This window comes from Lygodium microphyllum, chromosome 4 (genome assembly GCF_053477565.2).
Source record: "Lygodium microphyllum isolate KBCC chromosome 4, Lygodium_microphyllum_v1.1.10, whole genome shotgun sequence".
Taxonomy (NCBI): Eukaryota; Viridiplantae; Streptophyta; class Polypodiopsida; order Schizaeales; family Lygodiaceae; genus Lygodium; species Lygodium microphyllum.
The window spans coordinates 13,622,226-13,642,173 of NC_141138.1; the positions used below are offsets into that span (position 1 = coordinate 13,622,226).

General features: G+C 42.7%; 1 protein-coding gene across 2 annotated transcripts; it reads right to left on the reverse strand.

Moving 5' to 3' along the window:
* Positions 1 to 443: 443 nt before the first annotated feature.
* Positions 444 to 3,426, reverse strand: LOC148036807 (jasmonate-induced oxygenase 4-like). 2 transcript variants are annotated; one of them, XM_087675698.1, is made up of 4 exons: positions 2,630 to 3,426; positions 1,410 to 1,621; positions 879 to 1,203; positions 444 to 714 (listed from the first exon to the last, which is right to left on the reverse strand). In XM_087675698.1, the coding sequence occupies exons 1-4, from the start codon at positions 3,023 to 3,025 to the stop codon at positions 595 to 597; spliced, it is 1,053 nt and encodes a 350-aa protein (XP_087531824.1). In that variant the 5' UTR covers positions 3,026 to 3,426; the 3' UTR covers positions 444 to 594. The 2 variants fall into 2 exon arrangements, with proteins under 2 accessions (XP_087531824.1, XP_087531823.1); XM_087675697.1 differs by having other exon boundaries at positions 1,410 to 1,669.
* Between the last annotated feature and the right edge of the window lie 16,522 nt (positions 3,427 to 19,948).

Here is a 19,948-nt window from a genome sequence, read left to right on the forward strand (position 1 = left end):
ACATAGAAAAGAAGAAGTTTCTAAAGAATTAAATTGAGAAAACCTTTCACATTCATCCAAATGAGAAGGCTTTACTCCATAGCAACAAGAGAAAAGCTAAGGTAGTTAGCAAGAATACCTTAGTTTATGAGTGCTATCACTAACATGGACACTAGGCATGAAGAGAAGGACTAGTGCACCAAGGGAAAAGAACAAGTGACTTATCTAAGGAGAAGAAGAAAAAGAAATTGGCAACAAAACTATCTAGTTCCATTTTCAATTAAACACTTTAAAATAAGGTTGAAACATAACTTAGACTTTAAAGCTTCAAACCTCTACACAATACTACATCTACATAATGGAAGAAGCCATGATCTAAATGGTAGGCTAAACTTAAATCTTACATCTATAAGAACAATCACCTTTGGCCCCAAAAAGAATATGAAACACCATAAAATGGTTTATATAAAGGATTTTGACCACATATCTTACAAATTGGATGCTCTTCAAGTACATGATGTGGTAGCCATTGAGAAGTTAAACTTTGAAACAAAAAAGTTGCATTTTCAACACAATTGAAACATAAGTGAAATTCATGGCCCTTTTCATTGAAGTTCAGCGCGTAACAACTTCATGGGATGGGGGATCTAAGTGTGTAACCAAGGTCATAATAGTTGCATCATTGCTTACAACTCCACGATGTAGTGCACTTTTGTATTTTCCATTGGTAAGGTTCTGTAACAAAGTGAAAAGGATTTGAGGAGTGTAAAAAATATTGGTTCATGTATTATGTCTAGTAATTGGGATACCCTTGGTATAATATTATGATACAATTATGATTGTGTGAGAAGGGTAGATTAAGAAGTGATGCAAAGTGAAAGTAAGCACTTCTTTGTTACCTGTAGCTTATCTCCAATGTTGATAACAAGTGCATTTGGAATCGGGTCGACAGCAAACCACTCACCATCTTTGAAAACTTGAAGCCCATCCTTCTCTTTGTCTTGTAGCAAAATTGTTAGGGCCCCATGGTCTTTGTGGCCATGTGTCCCTAGAACAAGACTTGGTTGTGGACAAGGAGGATAATAATTTGCACGGAAAAATATATTGAAATCTTGAAAATGCTTGCCCAAGTCAGTAGGTTCTCTTCCTAAGTTTGTTGATATAATTCCCAACATCATATCAAAAAGTTTATGTGCTTTGTCACCATAGGCATTAATCATATCTCTGCACCGACCATATAAAGGAATGACATTATTATCCAATAACTTATGTGCAACACAATTCACACAAAGGGATAAGAAATTGTTGACAATGTATCAATGAAGGCATAAATGAGATGGACTATGAAAAATCATAGGCCTACCATGGCCTTGGGGTAGAACACGGACAACAAATCTACATGGGTTAGTGAACGGATGCAAAATACTTACCTTAGGCTTGGAGGTTGAGCAGGCCAAGCATCTAGGTTCTTGAGGGAGTTAGGATAAAGATATCCAAAGAGGGAGTCCATCCAATCATTAGCATTTCCTTTGAAGAAATGTGTATGTCCATAACCTTGCAAGCTTTGAATATCACTTTGGTCCACTTTAGCATAGTAATGTGCCTTTTCCTCCATTGGTTGTTCAAAAAACTGCCTTGCAGCCTCTCTGGCACCCTCTATGATGGAAGTAGGAATGCCATGATTGATAGCCTATGCAGACATTGCAAAAAATTTGTATATATAAACCATCTAAGTTCACACTACATATAGACATAGCAATGGATGTCTGTACTAGATCTTCGCATAACACGCACACACACACACACACACACATAATTTGCCAAGATGCACTATACACATGCGCAAAGCACATAACATACATAGGCTCCATGGGGTTGTGGGACCATATGATGGTGAAAATAAATAGGAATGGTAATTGTTGTTTTCCAAACCTCTCTCTTGAAAAAACCTCAAGAGGTTCACTTCTTGTATATCTTGCATATCATGTGCGTTCAAGGCCTATTTACAAATACCCCTTAACCATGGATTTTTCGTGATTAAATACAACCCTCTTCTATTCAATCTGTAAATAACCCCTTTATATGACACCCTTTTATATGTAGAAAATGTATAAAAGTGATATTTTAAAAATACCGTATTTTGAATCCACGTGATACACACATATATTCATGAGTGACACCCCCCTAGAAAACATCTTATAATCATAGCGATGACCCTTCCAGTAGTAAGCCTCAACAAGTGTGTGAGAACAACTTAGCATTTTCCAAAGGCATTTTGGGTTTTTGAGATCATGTTGTGACTAGCATGCTTGCATCATTTTGATGGCGTGAGCCTTGAGCCTTGGGCAGATGCTTTCGTCGAGTGCAATGGGATGTTGATAGTGGACACAAAACAAGCATGTAGACCTAGCTTGAAGAAGCACATGACTTGTAAAAGCATAGCAAAGGAGACCGTGTACCGGGAAATAAACAGGAGCCATTAAGGAACATGTAGACCAAAAGCATCTAAATATGTGCTAGGTGGGTTGGGAGAGCATTGTCAAAAGCATTCAACCAGTTAATAGGACAGTTATAACTCATATGGGTTATAGAACGTCTTAAAAATAAACACTTGAGAAGGGAAGTGTGCCATAATGGCTCATAGCTATACTTGGAAGAAGCCCCACTCTCGACAAGCTTTGTCGACGGCGTGGAGAGTGGATTGATAGGTGCGAGGCGAGTGGAGGCCAGCCAAGTCGATGAGAGGAAGGATGTTGTTGTGGTGGTTGTTGAGGCGAGTCGGCTGAGCGCCCGGCCTCTCGTGGTCGGGCACCAAATACTCGGCAGGGACCTCCCGCAGCCCTTCCTCGCATAACCGCTGCACCAGCCCCGGCCATGCGGTCTCGTCCTTAAGACTATTTACCCTATGGTCAACTGCCACAGATGAAGACGCAGACGAAGAGAAGCTGGCGCTGCCGCCCTTCGCCAATACCCCATCAGCAGCTTCGGCCATTGCCGGCGCCAATGTAGCTGCTGCAGCTGCAGCTGGGAGTGTTGCCGCCGCCATTCTAACTCTGTGGTTGCAGTAGCTGCAATTACGGCCCCCTTAGTTGTTGGGCAGTGCTGATTGATATCGTTAAGGGAGCCCTAACTACAGCTCGTATCGATCCGGTCGAGAGGTATGGCATAGAAATCGATGGTCCGATCATCGTCCCGGTTCATTATAAGATGTGAAACGAGCGTGCGACGCGGCAGAGGACGTTGATTCTATTTACAAATACATTACCGTGCCAATCAAGGTGTCATCATATAATATGAAACGAGCGTCATGTATTTCGACGATCCGATCATCGTCCCGGTTTATTATAAGATGTGAAACGAGCGTGAGACGCGGCAGAGGACGTTTCTATTTACAGATACATTACCGTGCTAATCGAGGCGTCATCATATAATATGAAAGGAGCGTCATGTATTTCGACGTCGATCCCAAGATTGCTTCTTTTATTTCCTGGAATTCGCTGCCGGCCTGCATTAATGTATAGGGCTGAGGAAATTGGACAGCTAACGATCCTACCTGGTGGCCATGTCCAGACAAATCCTTGGAGGCTGCTGAGATGCCACGAGCTGATTAAGGATCCTCTCCATACAAGTACTCGTAACTCCCAAATAGCTTTGGACACTAGTGGGCGTTAATAACTAATATCGTTGAGGTTCTGATTGTAGTTGATTCCATTGGGCAATGGGACTCGCTTTGTTCTTTGTGCGTGGGTGCGCACGCCTGCATCTGGGTGTGTGCGAGGTCAAATACTAAAAATTATAAGTAGTAGCTACCCGTTCCCAAATTCACGGGACCGAGTTGGTCCCGTATCATTTTTCCTCCCATGAAAACCATAAACTCATCGCTCATAGTTACCACCATTGCTATTCGAGGAATGGCTCTTAACCACCAACTTAAGTGTTGAAATAGACTGTAAGACGTAAGACAAATGAGAAAGGAAAGAGAAAACATAAGAAGATTGCAAAAGAGAACTTGAAGATATGCTCAGAAAATGGAATCCATATACCAAATATGAGATAATCACAAATAAGAGTGAGCCACTGCCTACACTGCACTGGCACTAGGCCCCTCTCTGGTTCAAAGGATCTATGTGATCCAAAGGAAAAGAGGCATAGAAAGTAGTGTGGGTTTTGGGGCAAGTGAAGCTAGAGAGAAAGTTTCCATGTGATGCTTGGTAAAATACCAACATAGTTTCACCTCTGGATGGATGCAAATTTATGGAGAAGGGTGACCTAGCACAACATCCTTAGTATTGTGCTTTAACTTGATGTCTTTCAATTGGAACATCTAGCTCTTTCGAGCATAGTTATGTGAAGCAGCCTGAAACGGCACTCAAAAAGGGGTAAAACATCAAGACAAGGTCAAAATATCCTAAAACGTGTTTCCTAGATTGAAACATTTTCTTATCCCAAAGCAATGCCATGTGGCATTTTAGGCCAAACTTGAACATTGCTAAAGTGAAATTAGATCAACCCTTTCAATACAACCTATTACAATCAAAAAGCGGATTCACACGTTCAATCATGACCTTTCATAAAAGAAAAATTGTGATCCTTCCACATGCAAACATTAAAAGTGAACAACTAAAATGAGGATTGTGGCCATGATTTGGTTCCAACTATAGTCCATCAATCAAGACCAACACTTATGATCATCAATTATGACCAACATAGAATCGGATCTCTCTCTCTCTCTCTCTCTCTCTCTCTCTCTCTCTCCCCTTCTAACTTATAGATTCATTAACATCTTCCAACTATAATGGTAAGTTCTTGCATATTGATAAATTCAAGTTTTTAAAGTAAGCCTTTAAATATTATTAACTAAGATATCACATAATCCCCATCTTCCCTTGATGATGTGGCATTCTCATTCCTGTTTCACCCCCTTTGAAAATTCCTATTTCATTCATGTCCCCATTCCCATTCTTGTTCTCATTCCAAAGTTTCCCTCAATGATGCTTTCAAGTTCAACAAGGCATAGAGGATCTAGAGCATTGCTTGATGCTCAAGGGGCAGGACGTTGTAACCCTACTCTCCTAGCAACAGACAGCTCCTATATACAATGGATCTGAGATACACTTTGCTTGCATCCAACTTATTGTATGCTGATAGTATTTCCACCATTGGAATTACTATTCAGTGTACTAGTCACACTATTAGTTGGTATCATATATGTATGGCTTGCACCTAGGCCCTAAACCTATACATTTCAAGGCTGCATGCATGCATGAAATACATGGAGTATACATTTGGATCTAACGTAGATATGGAAGGCATGTGTGAGACACATGGGTGGTATACAATGTGCATTTGTAGGTGATGTAAGAGAAGTACATGTGATTTGCACGAGAAGTAAATTTATGAGAGTGACAAGTGATTTGCAACTAACATATGCCCTACATGAGTATCATGTGATACATCATTCGTATAAGGAATTGCTTATGATCGGTATACATATTGCTTTCCCTTGGTTGTCAAGACTCAAAATAGTATTTGGCATTGGCATGTGGATGCATCCCTTGATAGCGGTCATGATTCATGTGTATGGATTGTGACTTGGTTTTGTTGACAAGAATTTCAAACATGTAGAGGGCATGAGTGTGGTTATGCAATAGGTGCACATGTTATTTGACTATGAAAAAAGCATGTATTTCTAATGATAACAAATGCCTTTATATCATTGCTAGGCAATTGAGGGCAATTGCAAGGATTTAAGGGCGAGGTATGTCACAAGGGCATGGTTTTTGAACTTAATGCTCTTGGACACTTAAGTTATATACATGTGAGGTGGACATGTGAGATTAAGTTAAATGTGTGCCATGGTGATAGTACATAATCTTAGCTTGGGTAGTGAGGGATGTTAACAAAAGTTGTGGATATGCACTGGTGTGTGCCTTATGTCATATCTTGGTCAAGGACTCGTCAAGGACATTGAATTTTCCCTTGGAAATGACTTTTTCTATTGGTGGGCTAGAGATTTAATTGATGTAATGTCCTAAACTAAGATTTGTGGAAATTTTCAACATTTTCATGACCAAAGGGGTTAGGAATTCAAAATTGAGGCTCGACAACATTTAATGTTATCTTAATGAGGGCAAGGCCAAAGAACTAGGCAGCTCAAATTTGCATGTGGAGGCTGCAACGAAAATGAAAACTTGATGAGTGTCAATTTTGAGTTGATTTTGGCGTGCATGCAAGCGTATCTTCCATGTTAGACTCTTTCTCTCCCATTCTAGGTTATTTGGGGTAGATCTAAGGGTGAATAATTGAGTGTGAATCAAGAGCATGAGAGCAGTTAAGCCATCAAGGACATCAAAGGGACCCAATCTATAGCAATTTCTTGAGTTAGAATAGTGAGGCAACTAATGTGCAAGCTTTCCTCTCACGGGAAAGTCCAAGAATTTTCTCTAGTATGCTTCTCATCATTTCTCCCTTAACAAATCTAGATTTTCATAGCCCTAATCTATCATGATTGACTCGATTTTTTTAAAAAATAGGGTCTACTAGCTTGTTTCAAGAAGCGTGCCATCAAATATCAACCAAGCAACAAGGGGATTTGCTAAAAGTCACATGAATTATAGCACATCTGAGAAAGATTGCTCATCTATAGCCAAGATGACTTGCATTCAAGTATAGAAGATCCAATTTGTGCCCACATGTCCTCAAATGAAGGAGAAAATTTGGGGATTATGATGTTGGTAACTATTTTTGGGCTGGAAATGCAAAATTTTATCTCTCATGCTTCTTCTTTCTCATCAAGACTTGATGCATGTGTCATTTGGTGAAACAATATGGTTGTATTGTGGTTGGTGATTCGGTAATCTTGGTGTGTAACCAATGAGGATAAAGGTTGGCATGGTGGCATTGAAATGTGTGCATGCATGCCTCAGTGATTCAAGAAGATCACTATTGTTGACATCATAAATTCAGCCAATGGACCACAAAATAGGTAAGATTTTGGATCTACAAGTGGACCAATTTGCATGCGAAATAACAAAGGGGTGACTTGGGGCTTGTTGTAGCTAGCTGGTCATTTTTGGGACATGCCAACTTGGATATAAGTATTCAAGACTCAATTGTTACCCATATGTGCTTGTAATCAAGGGGAAATTTGGGACTAGATGTGATTGGCCATTGGAGACCTACATGCAAGTATTCTTGACCCAATTTGTGCTTGATTGTGCTTTTCATCAAGGCACAAATTGAACTTAATGTTTGTTGGTTACAAGGACAACATATTAATCCAAATGTTGTTGGAGAATCGACTTGATCAATTCTTAGTTGTACAATAGCTGTTTTGAAATCAATGAGAAAAGATCTATTGCCAAAAGCATAGTTTCAACCTCGATTCGAAATGGAAAAATGGAAATCCAAAAAATATAAATATAAATTAAAGGTAACTAAAAATATAAATATAAATATAAAGTTAAGTGTGTGTGGGTGCATTTGTATTACACTGTACAAGCTATCACTTTAGTGTTTACATAATTAAATTCTTACATTGCCAAGCATATCCATTACACTCACTATTTTGTAGCTTTTGGATTGCTAGCAAGAGTTGAGAGTTGGTACACCCTTCACAATTACACACATCTTATGGCTCCATGCATTCTCTCATGAGAGAAACAAGTATGTAAATGCACGCAATACAAGTAAAATTCAAAGGTTGTCAAATTATGAATGTTGAATGCCTGTCGGCCAAAAGCATAAACACAAGCAAATACAATTCAAGCCTCCCCTTTCCTCAGGGACCCACAAGAAATAAAACAGAACCTTTTTTAAAACCGTAATTATTTATTTTTTGTTAAAAGTATGATCTAGAAATGCGTTCCGATTATGAAGCATTTCTACTATTATAGGGATCTCAAACATCATTTCAACAACTATATATAATACTGCAAGGGGTTTTGGGTCCAATCAAAGCTCATCTTAATTTTCTTGAGGGTGATCCAATCTAAAGTGGTAAAGTGATAAATTTCTAGTTGGCCATTTATTTTGTGAATCTATTGCTCCTTGTAAATTATTGTAAATCAAAGCATCTTAGGGCTTCTCCACCCTTCTATGGAAAGGAAGGTTGGTTTCAATTTATGTGGTAAAGGATCAAATGCTATAAATAAATGAGTAAAGGCTAAGGGAAAGCCAAAGAATGACATCTTGCATGTATGGATCTCAAATGCAGCAATACCACCAAATCTAATGTAAATGCAATAAATTGGAGCTGAGGGTGATGTCACACAGCAGTCAAGGACCATGATTGAAAGATGTTCATGATATTGAAACTAATGGCAAAGTGCTAGAACATCAAAATATATATTAACAAGCGATGGGTAATATGAAGCAGTGCAAATCCAAAACACAACAATTGAGATGCCATGTGGCAATCTGTAATACTTGCCAAAAAGTCTAGAATGGAAATGCAATCAACAGGAAAATCGTGATCACTCAGAAATCCTTGAACAGGCAGTTGCAGTAGGTGATGATGGGCAGCCAGTTAAAATGCCGCAAATGTAGCTACATGTTGGCTAGCGACAGCTTGAGGAGGGACAGAGATAGGCTAGCATCAACCTTTAATAGCATGTTAGAGAAATTGGGAATCTCCCAAGTTCCACTTTCAAATAAGGAGTAAAGATTTTACCAAGTGGCTATATTTGAGAGTGGGACTTGGGGGGATTGCTTATATAGTATTTAGGGAAAATTTTACCTTCAAGTAAGGGGGTAAGATTTGACCACATGTCCAAGTATTAATCACATTAGGAATTCCCAAACTTTATGAAAATTTCAAAATTCTTGAATATGTGGTTCTTTTGGAGCAAGTCGTGAGGCAAGCACCTTTGGCTGGCACATGTGTAGGTAGACTTAGATGACAACAATTGTAAGATGATGAGAATGAATATGTACTAAAGGGATGAATCATGATGTGCACACTCAATCCCTTTTATAGAACATGTTGGAGCCAGAAGTAGTGAAAATTATTTTTGGGGGTTGGTTTAATGACCCGAAAAATGCCCCCAAAAAAGACAATTTAAGAGGTACATTTTGGTTTCTTGACAATGTGCAAATGAAGTGTCATCGTAGGAGTTCCAATCGGTGGTATGGTCATGATTTCTTGAGACACTTGAGCCATTAGGTCCCAAGACCAATCATCTTAAAGATTTTGTCTATGGATGGCAAGACTATGGTAGAGAGAGACATGCTTTTTAAGCTTGATCAAGGTGATGGATCTATTTACTATAGTTGAGCAATAATATTCTATAATTATGAAGCCATTGTGGACCATATGCTATGGTCCAACAGTTTCTTCCTTTGGGAGAGTTTGGGGACAATTGCAACATTTACCCAATTTAGTTTCAATAGGCCATTCCAAGCTTGCTATCTTGCTTCCCTTGCAATAAGAAGTGATTTGCTACCTTGTTTGGAGCTATATTTGAGTTGTTAACCTCAATTTGAGATGGCGAAAAAAGGATGGAAAAAGAGCAAAGGCGTAGAGGCAGCCCCTAAAGCTAAGCTGACGCAAAAAGCGCACTTTTAAATGAAAGGCGCCTCAAAAAACTCTAAAAACTCTTGTAAAAGAGCGCCAGGCTCCCTCCTATGCCATTTGTAAAAGAATAGATGGGTATAGGCTTAGGGCATGAAGCAAGAAGAGGGAATTGGAAAAATGGACCTTCCACAATGATCGGTTATGTAAAAAAGAATTGGTGTCCATGGGATTTTAGGGTTTTGTATATAAAGTTGAAAAGTGAATGAGAAGCTCATACTTTGGTGTGTGGCTAACAAGAGTCCTCCCTCTTCTCTTCTTCTCTTCACCTTGCTTGTGTGTGTGCTCTTGAGAGAGGGAGTGTAAGAGTGTGAGGGAGTGAGTGAGTGTGTGAGAGTGAGGGATCAAGAGGGTGAAGCTCTTCACCATCTCCTCTTCTCTCTTCTTCTCTCTTCTCTTCTCTTCTTTTTTCTCATGTGCACGTCTATGGTGGATGGAGCTTGGAGATGGAGGAGGCTTGAGGATGCTTGAGCTAGCATCTAGGATCATGGAGCTACGGGTGTGTGCAAGAGAGGAGGTAACTCATTTCGGCATCAAGGTAAGCTCACTACACGTCGAAAGGATCGACGGTGCGTCCGCTAGGTGAGAGATAGCCATGAGGGCTCACTTGAAACACTTGAAATAATAAGTGGTCCGTGGGTCTTGGGAGTTGAGGGAGAGCTCCCACTACATTTTGGTTCCATTGCTTGGACGAATAGATTCAAGCTTGAGCACTTGCACGCCTCATATCAAGCATCAAAGTAAGGGATTTATCCCCAAAATGGAGCTTGAGATAGGTAGGAAGTTTGGGTTTTTTTAATCTTTGAAACAAGTAAGTATTTTTGGTTATTTTGTTGGTTTGATGACGGAAAAGATGGAGAAATCATTTCAATTTTTTGCTTTTGATCTTTGTTGCATTTAGCGTAGGTTAGGATTAGGAAATCGGATAAGAAAATCGTAGGGTTTGCTGCTGTAAAATAGGGCAAAACAAGGCACAAATTATACAAGAATGGGAAAAAGAGTGCTTGGGATGTTTAATGTCGGCAAGTGAGTGATTCGGGACATCAAAACCTTACCTGGGAAGGGGTTTAAGACCCAAGAGGTCAAGGAAGATCTTATTTCATATTTTGACATTGAGAGAGAGAGAGAGAGAGAGAGGGGGGGAGAGAGAGAGAGAGAGAGAGAGAGAGAGAGAGGGGGGAGAGAGAGAGAGAGAGAGAGAGAGAGAGAGAGAGAGAGAAAGAGAGAGCTCTTGGAGATTCGATTTGATCTTGCCACCAGGGAGTCTACCACGCATTCCAAGTATATCAAGCCCTTCCGCTTATGCCTTGGTACTGATCTGGAAGCTCTTGTGTGATATGATTGCATGTGTCACAAGATTTGAGCAAATTAGTGCCTTTGCTGCCATCGTCGCGTGCCATTCGGCCCGTTCGAGTGGTCGGTTCTTGGGCCGAGTCCTAGAATCGGCCCTCGACCCACTTACTCTCAGCCGACTCGGCCCACTAATCATTTTGGCTCGTCCAAGCATATCACTCAGCCCACTCGCAACTCGGCCCTCAGCCCGTCTACCCCATTCGGCCCTCTGTCCGAGTGAATGTCCTCGGCCTGTTTGAATCACCTCATCGGAATCACCCCGTTCGAGTCACGCTGTCCGAGCTTCCCATTCAACCCTCAGCCATGACAACTCGGCCCGTCTGAGTGACATACTTAGCCCACAATTTCCATTCGGCCCTCGGCCCGACGTCTGAATCCATCACTCGGCCCTTGCAATTCAGACGAGTTGGGCTGAGTCAGGATTTTTTCAAATTTTCAGGAAATTAGATCAGACCCGGCTAAAGTTTGGGGCCGCATAAACCTTCGTGAATCCTCTCGATATGCAGAACCCAATTCTAGCGCAGGGAATAAGAAAATTTGTAGGATGTAGCCACTTAGCGGCTTGAGTAGGCTATTGCGAGATACGGAGTCCTAGTGACAGCCAACTGAGCCAAAGACCCTGAACAAACCTAAAACGTGTAAGACAACGTAGCAAGAAACCCTAAAACCTGACAAGACGGCTAGAAGTGGGTCAGCAAGCCTGTCAGGTCTAAAACGAAGCGAGAGTGCGTAAGCCACTTAGACACTTGTTTTTCGCACCCACTCTGAATTTCCGCACTTGAAGTACACTTAAGGAGAGCTAAAAGCCTGATTGAGCATAAGTGCACGAGAAAGAACACACACACATTGAGTAGAGTTAAATTGAGGATTGGATGGAATAAGTCAAGGAACTCACTCAGATAAACACCTCAAGGAACCCACCAATAGGAGAAGATCCCAAGACATAGACGGACGACCAAACCACAAAGTAGGACCAAGCAAGCGGCGCTAGAGAAGTGGATCTGACCAACTTGCTCAACCTGATTGGCAGCTTGGTGGAGCACGGGAATGTGATCATGACAGAGGAAAGATCAGACCGCATGCAGAAGGAGGAACTTGACTTAGGAGTTTTCCAGAGGCAATTCAATAGCTAGTGAGCAGCTACAGTGCACACGCTCGGTATGAGCATTGCGGTAGAATGACAGAGGCCATCATAACAGACTTGGAAGAGGAATGGGAGCTAGCCCACAAGGTGCTGCAAAAGGCATAGTAAAATACAACCAAGACCATCGTGCTAGGAGCTTAAGGCAGAACATAGAATTGCGCGAGTTACAGCGGGTGCTAAACCTAGCAAGTGGGAATCAGACTGATCAGGAGAGAGCCCTCAAAGGAGACTTGACATTGAGTGATCTTCTCATGAAGAGATTGCTTGACAACACAGTAGTGGAGCAGAGTGCTGTAGCACTAGCGACATCATTACTAGTAGGATTAGGAGCAAAGCAAGTCTCTAAGGGCTAGTCTAAAATCCCAATTTTTGCAAAGCAACTCGACAAGTACCAACCCCACGATGATCCATACAGCTTTGTAGAGCAATTCAAGCAAGTTTGTGAGGCCAATGGCCTCACCAACTTGACTCAACGCTCTCAAGCATTTGGGCTTTGCTTAGGCGGCAAGGGTAGGACTTGCTACACGAGTCTAGATGCCGGAGAACGATCAGACTTTAATGGCCTCATAAATCTCTTCATCAAGAGATTCTCCGAGCTCGGATACTCTAACAATCTGCTAGTAAGACTGATGAATGTCAAGCAAAAAGAGAAATAGGACATCCTTGACTATGTCACCCACGTGAGGAGCCTCTTCAAGAGAATCCCCATGGGCAAATGACCTACCGAAAGAGTGGTGTCCACTGTGTTTATCAGTGGAATATGGAGTGAGGAGCTGTATAAGGCCTTGATAGGCAACTCGAGCTTGCAGCGAGACTCGCTAGCTAGGGTGTTTGAAGAGGCCATTCGAGTAGACGACGAGCTGAAAGAGAGGAGCTCCAGGAGCTCAGATTCAGAAGAGACCAACTCTCAGAGTTGAGAGAGAGAGTCAAATTGTAGTGAACGATCAGGTCCAACAGCCCAGGACAAAGAGAAAGCCATTGAGACAAACCAAGACTTGGCTGAGGTAAAAATGGAGATAGCCAAACTACAGGATATGTAGAGATGACCAATGCGCCCACACGTCCAATGTTTGTACTGTGGCGGAAACCACTTGGCGGCCGAGTGTCAAGACCCTAAGTCACGACCTTGCGCTAATTGTGGTAGATTCGATCACGACATCGCGCATTGTAGATTATTGAGAAGACTCCCGTACTCACAACCATATGACTAGCCATATCTAGCAAGTAGACCCCAACAATTCTTTGAAAGAGGAGCGCCATTGGCCCTTCCTATGCCTAATGACGTTAAACCGGCTATTCCTAGAGTGAACATAAACCCTACAGGCAAACCTAGACCACTTGGTCCCTACGTGACCCATCCACTGAGTGATGCTCTAGTCCACTACGTGGAGGAGCCAAATGAGGAAGAGACTTACGTATACCCATACATCTCACATGATAACGAGGGAAAAATAGTCCTTATGGCCTATCGACCAGTATAGGTGATGGCGTTAGGAAGAGGCCTAGGAGGGTAGACACAAGATCCAATCATATGTTGGACTTGCGGTTATCCAGGACACGTCTCATCATGTTGTCCTGAAAGGGAGCAACCAAATAGAGACAAGGCAGACCTAAGGTGCCCTGAGTGCAGAATCACTCATCTCTTCATTGACTGTCCCAAGTGAAAATGATCCTCAAGTTCAGCCAATGTGCCATCTGTCCCATTGCGGCTGTTCGGCGTCGAGACCCTCGATGGGGAGGCCACACCTATCCCATTACGTATCATGACCTGAGCACAAACGAAGCAGGTTGGCATATCGTTGCCAGGTCCTAGCAACCTCAATGCAGCCTTGATAAAAAAGAAGAGCCGTAGACAGAGAATGAAGAAACCCGAAGCTAAGATCACACTGAAAACTTAGAGTGCCACAACTCTGTTTGCTGGAAAGAAGGTCACTGACGCAAAGACAGAAACCTCAGCTCCTAAGACGATCGAAAAGGAAAGTGCTAAGGTAGGGGAATACCCGCATCCAAAGCACCAACTAGAGGCTATCAAGAAAGTAAAGAAATGGGTAAAAGAGGCCCAAGAGCACCTAAAAGATGCTGAGCCCATCCTAGAGGACGAGATTGAAGATCTCTCCAGGATAAGCACGCAAATCTCACCCCCTCGACCAAAATAGAGAGATGCGACTGTGCTGCAAGCGGTACCGCTTAGGCAAAGCCTTGACGCTACAGGCCAGCAAATCAGTCACGGCCATTGGCCAGGACAATTTGGAATAGGAGAAAGGCGAGCAGCCAACGACCTCCTTACCACACTAGTGACTACCCTTGTGACGCTGAGCCTGGGAGACCTACTTAGGCAGCATTCCACCCTATGGCAAGACCTGAAGCAGTGGGTTGAAGGATCACGAGAGCAAGCTGTTGTAGGCCTGTACAACTATAATGCAAAGACACAAATACCAAGTCTGACGTTTCACTCTGTGCCTAAGTCCTTGCACGTTAATTCTTTCTGGGAAGGCACCGAGATGCATGCAGTCTTACTTGTCTTAGCCCTAAGCGACACAACGAGAAAGGGGATTGTAGACACAGGAGTGGGGTTTAGTGTACTGAGCCACGCAGTACTTCAGACTTGGGGAAACCCACCTATCGATACCGTCATGTTCAATGTCACACTAGCAAACATTATGAGAGTGAAACCATTCGGGGTACTTAAAACTTGGTTGGTGAAAATCGCAGGAGTCCAGTTCCCGGTTGACTTTATAGTCATGAAGGGAGTGGACTACACTATCCTATTAGGCCGAGCCTGGATGCACAATGCCAGAGTCATCAAAGATTGGGGTAACAGCTTAATCTTCCTTGGAAATAGAATGGAAGCTATGAGGGTAGAGATGGACACTTGGAAGACCTCACCAGTCGACTTGGATGCCTTCTCCACGATGCTTAAAGATAACGCTCAAGTCAAGAAGTCCTATGGGCCCTTGACCAAGTATATCCCATGCCTGGAGGATGAGAGAGACTAGACGCATGTCCTTGCTACAATTGACTTGCCATTCTCGGATCATGAGGCATACGAGCAAGCCATCAAGACAGTTGGCAAGTCAAAAGACACACCCTCCGTACCAGTCTGCATGATGGTAGGAACCCTTCGTGGGTGATCTAAACTTGTCACATTCCAAGTGCCAAATAACAAGAGGGAACTCCAAAAGATTCTGGAGTATTGGACTGGCAAGCTAGCTGGCAATCCAACAGCAAACTTCAAGCCACTCCAAGATTTATTAGATGAACCAAGGCGGGAATGGACCAGGGTGCATGAGTTAAACCTCATGTACAATTGGGCCCAGTTCTCGATCAGAGACGAGAGATATACCAAAACCTAGGAGACAATGAGCAGTCGGATGCAGATGACTCCAATGACGAGTACAAAGACTTTCGTTCTTTTAGTGACAAAAGTGAGGGTGAGATAGACATGGTGGAATATGACACTGAGGGACGAGAAATAGAACGAATACGAGCGGACTCCAAGCCACAAAAAAAGAGTGTCTTTAAGATAGAGCGAGGGCATGCGCATGGATTGTGACCATGCTTGGTTGGAACACATAGGATCCATAGATTTCGAACAAGCAAGCATAACCCAACCAGGTACGACACTAGTGCTTAGAATATAGTCACCCTCTGAGTTGCGACTGCCAAGAGAAACCACCTCTTCTAGCAAAAACGGAGAGTTTGATTCTGATCCGGAAGTAAGCTTAGATAGCAACCCAAAAATACCTAGACCATCCAAGGCTAGATGCACCAATGGGGACCTACCCGTCCACCTGAGGCGCAGACGATTGAAGGAAGAAAGGGCAAAATAGCATAGGCACACGCAAACGGAAGAGCAAAGAAAGCTGCAGGATCTCCCAAAGAGATTTACGAAATTCAAGAAGGGTGACATGGTAGTAATCCTATTGGGTGCCAAACACCAAGGGCAAATGAGTGAACCCATTGAGGGACCAGCCAAGGTCAAGGAGGTGAACCTAGCACAGGAAGGGGAGACACCCTGACCAGTCTTTATTGTCGATGACTTGACTGAGGAAGAGGAGACAAGTCTTGTTGCTCTCTTGTACAGGAAGGGAAGACACCCTGACAAGTCTTTATTGTCGATGACTTGACTGAGAAAGAGGAGATGAGTCTTGTTGCTCTCTTGCAAGAGTATATAAATGTGTTTGGTCGGTCCTTAGAAGAGCTTAAGGGGGTAGATCTGAGTGTAGTGACTCATAACATACCCACGCCACCAGACGCAACGTCGGTCAAGCAATGACCATACTTGATGAATCCAAAACACACTCATGCAATCAAAGTGGAGATTGACAAGCTGATGAGAGCAGGATTCATTTACGAAATTAAGCACACAAACTGGGTGTCACCCATAGTTAGTGATGAAGAAAAACAAAAAGATTAGAGTGTGCATCAATTACAAGAAGGTGAACATTGCCACTAAGAGAGACAACTATCCATTGTCGTACACCGAGCATATGCTTGAAAGAGTGGCGGGCAAAGAGGCCTACAGCTTTCTGGATGGCTTTTCTGGATACAATCAAGTGCAAGTGCATTTTATCGATAGGCATAAGACTGCCTTTGCCATTGAGTGGGGCGTCTTTGCTTACATAGTCATGCCCTTTGGGTTGAATAATGCCCCAGCCACCTTTCAACGCCGCATGTGCACCATATTTAAAGACATGCTTTGCAAGGAATTGGAAGTCTTTGTGGATGCTTGTGTGTTCCCTCAACCTGGAGAGAATACTTAGATAAACTTCGAGTAGTATTTGAGCGGTGTTGCCTATATCGTCTCTCCCTAAACCCTTTAAAGTGCCATTTCTGGGTGAAACATGGATGCATCCTAGGGCATGTGGTGTTGAAGAACGGCAGTGCCACTGACTTCTCTAAAGTCAGGGTTATTGTTGATCTTCCATCCCCAATCAACTATAAGGGAGTTCAATGCTTCTTAGGCCATATGGGATACTATCGACAGTTTGTGCTGAACTATGCATTAATTCCTAGACCTTTGTACAAGCTGTTGATCGTCTTTGACGAGTGGACTAAAGCATGCCAACAAGCGTATGAGGAATTGAAAAAAGCTCTAACTACTGCACCGATTCTACGAGCCCCAGATTGGACTATTACCTTCCATGTGCATATTGATGCTTCGAAAGTCGTTGTGGGGGTAGTGTTGTACCAACTTGGTGAACACAACCTCGACTATCTAGTGAGATTTACTAGCAGGCAACTCACTGAGATTGAAATGAATTACTCGATGACTGAGAGAGAGGGTTTATCCATGGCATTGGCTGTAAAGAAGTTTCGGCATTATCTATTGGCTACACCTTTTACTTTCTTTGTGGACCATCAAGCCTTGCTATATCTAGTAAACAAACCCTGCGCTACAGGATGCATAGCTCGATGGCTCCTTATGCTTTTAGAATTTGACTTCTCCGTGGTAGGGGAAACAACACTACATGGCTGACCACATGTCACGCATCCCCACGGGAGAGGCCGCTGAAAAAGGCATTGCAGATGAATTTCCAGATGCCCATCTGTTTAACCTTTCCAGCAAGAGAGATTTATTCAAGGCTGATCTAACTCCATATTGGGTAGATGACATCATCCAAGTACTGGAGCACGGACTACCTGAGCGATCGATAGAAAAAGCATGACTTAGGCGACTTATCCTCAAAATCCAATCCTATTAGTTGATAGTAGGCCAACTATATAGGCTAGGGCAAGACAAGTTGTTGCGTAGATGCATATGCAAGCATGAGATGCACGATGTGCTTGCAGAGGTGTACAACGGAATTACTGGAGGGCACTTTAGCAGAGACACGATAGCTCGAAAGGTGTTGCAGTCTCATTTGTGGTGGCCCATGCTTTTTTGCGATGCAACACGATTTGTCAAGCATTGTGACGAGTGTCAGCAGACAAAGGTTCCGACTCGCAAGGATCAAATGGAGTTGACCCCAATCATTGCATGATAACCCTTCGAAAAATGGGGGATCAACTTCATAAGACCCATTAGTCTTGCGGCACAGTATTCGTAGGCCAAATATATCATTGTGGCCATAGACTACCTAACGAAAAGGGTAGAAGCGAGAGCGATACAAAATAATGATGCTAGAATGATTGCCAAGTTCTTATGGGAGCAGGTGATCTCACAATTCGGTTGCCCCATCGAACTAGTCAATGACCAGGGCATGCACTTTATCAATAAAGTGATAGTGCATATTCTATTCACCTTTCTAATTATCCATCCAGAATCCTCTCCATACTACCCTCAGGCAAACGGGTAGGTAGAATCCACAAACAAGATCCTTGTAAACGTCATGACCAAAGTAGTCTCTGCTTTGCACAGCGACTAGGATAACAAGCTGATGAAAGCCTTGTGGGCTTATCATACAACTTATAAAACGACTGTTGGCTAGACTCCATTTAGGTTGACCTATGGGATTGAGGTAATTCTACTAGTAGAGTTCTTCATTCCTAGCCTGCGAATAACACTTCAAGAATGATGGGAAGGGAAGAAGGCATGGATACAATGCCTGGATGAACTTGAATGCCTCTTGAATACTCGCCTTCTAGCTACTCATGACCTCATATGTGAGAAGACACGATGCAAGAGCTGATTTGACAAGCATCTCATGTCAAGATTGTGGGAGAGAAGGAAGGAGTCTCACTTGTAGCTTTCTTGCTTGCACAATGGCGGAATACACACACAAGTGGAGGCTGAAAACAATTTTCCTCTTCTTAGTTGTGTAAGCCAAAAGAACTCAAGTACATAGAAATAGAAGAACCCTATATATGGGTCTCAAACCAAACTCAACTAACTAAGGTAGCATACTAACTGAGCCACGAACTAGAGTAGATAAGGATAGCTATCATGTAGCTATTATTCATGGGCGGTGTACCAACCGCATCTGCAACAACTGACAAGTCGGTGACATAAATGCACAACGGTCACCTTGGCATATCACGAGTGGAGCTCGATATCTCAACACTCCCCCTCGAGCTCAATCCCAATTCCTATACACCAAGCAGGTCTCTGAACTTGCGCAGCTTCTCTACGCCCAATGCCTTCGTAAATATGTCAGCTACCTGATCCTCTGTGCTGACATAAACTAGATCAATAAGACCTAGTAAAACCCTCTCCTGCACATAGTGATAATGCACCTCAATGTGCTTTGTTCTAGCATGATAGACTAGGTTATTTTCCAAGTATATACTACTCATGTTGTCACAATAAATGACAATTGGCCCATCTGTAGGCTGATACATATCATAAAGTAGCTTATGCAACCAAGCTACCTCACATGCAGCCATTGCTGCACCCCTGTACTCAGCCTCTGTGCTGGACAAGGCAACTGTAGGCTATTTCTTGCTGCTCCAAGTGACTGCAGCACTCCCAAAAGAGAACACATATCCACTGGTAGATCATCTATCAGAAATGTTACCAGCCCAATCTGCATCAGTGTATCCATGCAACTGTGTCTGAACCCCAGTCTCATAAAATAGTCCATACTGTAATGTGGACTTCACATACCTGAGTATGCGTCTAGCCGCATCCAAATGCGGTTTCCTTGGAACCTGCATAAACTGACTTACCAATCCAACAACATAGCTCAAATCTGGCCTGGTAATAGTCATATAAATCAAGCTTCCTACTATGCGTCTATACATAGTAGGGTCTTCCAGAAGCTCACCTGCATCTGCGCTCAGCTTCACATTCTGCTCCAAAGGAACGGAAATAGGCTTACAACCTGTCATCCCATATTTGGACAGCATGTCCAATCCATACTGCCTCTACAAGAGCTGTATCCCACTTGGTGATCTAATCACCTCAATGCCCAAGAAATAACGTAGCTCTCCCAAATCCTTCATCTCAAACTTCTGCTTCA

Bases quoted from the DNA above. Each gene is read 5' to 3' on its own strand.
- LOC148036807 (XM_087675697.1), bottom strand. From the start codon at position 3,025: ATGGCGGCGGCAACACTCCCAGCTGCAGCTGCAGCAGCTACATTGGCG. The intron at 1,670-2,629 runs GTATAGCTATGA...ATGTCTGCATAG, and splicing joins GAGAGTGGGGCTTCTTCCAA to GCTATCAATCATGGCATTCC. The intron at 1,204-1,409 runs GTAAGTATTTTG...TGGTCGGTGCAG, and splicing joins GCTCAACCTCCAAGCCTAAG to AGATATGATTAATGCCTATG.